General features: G+C 31.8%; 1 protein-coding gene across 2 annotated transcripts in view; it reads right to left on the minus strand.

Annotated features, from left to right (window-relative positions):
* Nucleotides 1–799: 799 nt before the first annotated feature.
* The window catches only part of LOC106690022 (repetitive organellar protein), a 23,966-nt gene continuing 22,987 nt past the window's right edge, over nucleotides 800–1,778 (minus strand). Inside the window, exon 7 of one of the 2 annotated variants that reach the window (XM_014435272.2) lies at nucleotides 800–963. In XM_014435272.2, the coding sequence (XP_014290758.1) occupies nucleotides 832–963 (132 nt within the window). In that variant the 3' untranslated portion in view covers nucleotides 800–831. The remainder of the gene's footprint in view (nucleotides 964–1,778) is intronic. The other variant, XM_014435273.3, reaches the window with a different exon arrangement.

A 1,778-nucleotide genomic window follows, 5' to 3' on the forward strand; every position in this document is an offset into this window, starting at 1 on the left:
CTCCGACAATATTTCGTGCGAAATTTTCGAACTGTGGCCCGCCAGGCTTCCATTACTTTTGAAATATTGCTCAATAATGAAAACTCGGTATTCTATCTCCATTTTTACAAATCCTAAAACAGTGGTTCCAAAACATTTTTTTCCTACCGCCCCCTTTTTTTTTCCTACCGCCCCATTTTTTCTCCTACCGCCTCTTTTCCAGAAAAAATAGTACTTAGCGTCCCTTGAAAAAAATTTTTTTTTAATTTTAATAGCAATTAATAGGAAATATATATGTATTAATGTTTCTACCTTTTTCCTAAAATATAGCAAAGAAAGGTATAAATTAGAAACATTGAGCTTGTAAATTATGAAACCATTTATGGAACTAAGAATAGAATGTAATACAAAAAAAGTTAAAACATTCGAAATCATCTTAATGGGAAAGATAAACCTGGTTTGCTGCAAACAATTTAGTAATCCTCGGCTCTATTTTCGGCAGCAGTTATATTGTTGACCGAGACAACTTGTAGTTATTCATCGCCCCCCAAATGCACTTGTGGCCATCACCGCCCCCCTGAATCACTACAGCGCCCATTAGGGGGCGGTGGCGCCCACTTTTGGAATCACTGTCTTAAGCTATCAGCTGTCAAATGTTAGTTTTTTTAAACAGTATTGCCAACAGTTTTCTGCACTATTGTGGCAAACTCAAATCTTGCGCTAATTTTGGGACACCCTTTATTAGTAAAATGTTCTTAACTCACCCTCAACTAACACAATTGGGTTTGTTAAAGAAATATATAGTATTTATTTATTTATTTTTTTTTTTATTAACATTATCATTTTATGAAATCACAGCTGAGACAGCAGTACACCTTGATGTTTAAAACTTGAAATCCCAGAGAAAATTTTCGATTTTTTTCTTTTCCTGCATGAATGCGGACTTTCCATACCTTCAGTAATGAGGAGGCAATATTTCAAGCTCTACAAGTAATTATTAAAATTATACAATTATGTAATTACAATTGAATTAAATTGTCAAATAATTTTGTAAAAACAATAGATAGAATGAAATAGGTAGGCGATTTTATGAAATGACTCCTGTGGTCAAAATTTTTGTAAAATCCCAATTTGTCTGTTACTAAAAAATTCAATAATGGGACTCCCAAATAAATGAAGTTGAGGGTTTCTGCAAGGGTTAGACAGGTTTATGGTGCATAATATTTACACAGAGCGAGGGACATACATAAATCATGAAAATAACTTTTGTTTAGAGTGCCCTCTAACTTACTAATACACTATCGCCACATTTGTTAGTTGATATAAACTTAAGATGCTTACATGACAAGAAGACACTTGACTCATTTGTTCAGAAGCTTACCAAACTCCAATAATTTTTCATTGCTGATCATAAAAAAATATACACCGTACAGGTCAGCATTAATTTTAGAAATTAGAAACCTGCTATCCATTAAAGGATTTTTTTAAATTTACATATCATCTTATATTATTTACATATCATATGATCTTCATAATAAGATTACATTCAAACAAACGATTATACATGACAAAACCCCATGGATATTACACAATTTGATATCTAGGATTACATACAAGTACCTACATAATAAGATCATACTCACACAAAAGATTAGACTCTGTGGATATTACACATAATTGTTAAACAAACATGATGAATCTGGACAAATCAGATTTTACAAAAAAAAAAAAAAAAGGGAGATGGCTAGGGGATGTCCTAGGACTATGTTCATAACAAATTACTTTTTTTTTTTTTTTTT

The sequence above is a fragment of the Halyomorpha halys genome, unplaced genomic scaffold, assembly GCF_000696795.3.
Source record: "Halyomorpha halys isolate HHAL.00 unplaced genomic scaffold, Hhal_1.1 Scaffold1552.1, whole genome shotgun sequence".
NCBI classification, from domain to species: Eukaryota; Metazoa; Arthropoda; class Insecta; order Hemiptera; family Pentatomidae; genus Halyomorpha; species Halyomorpha halys.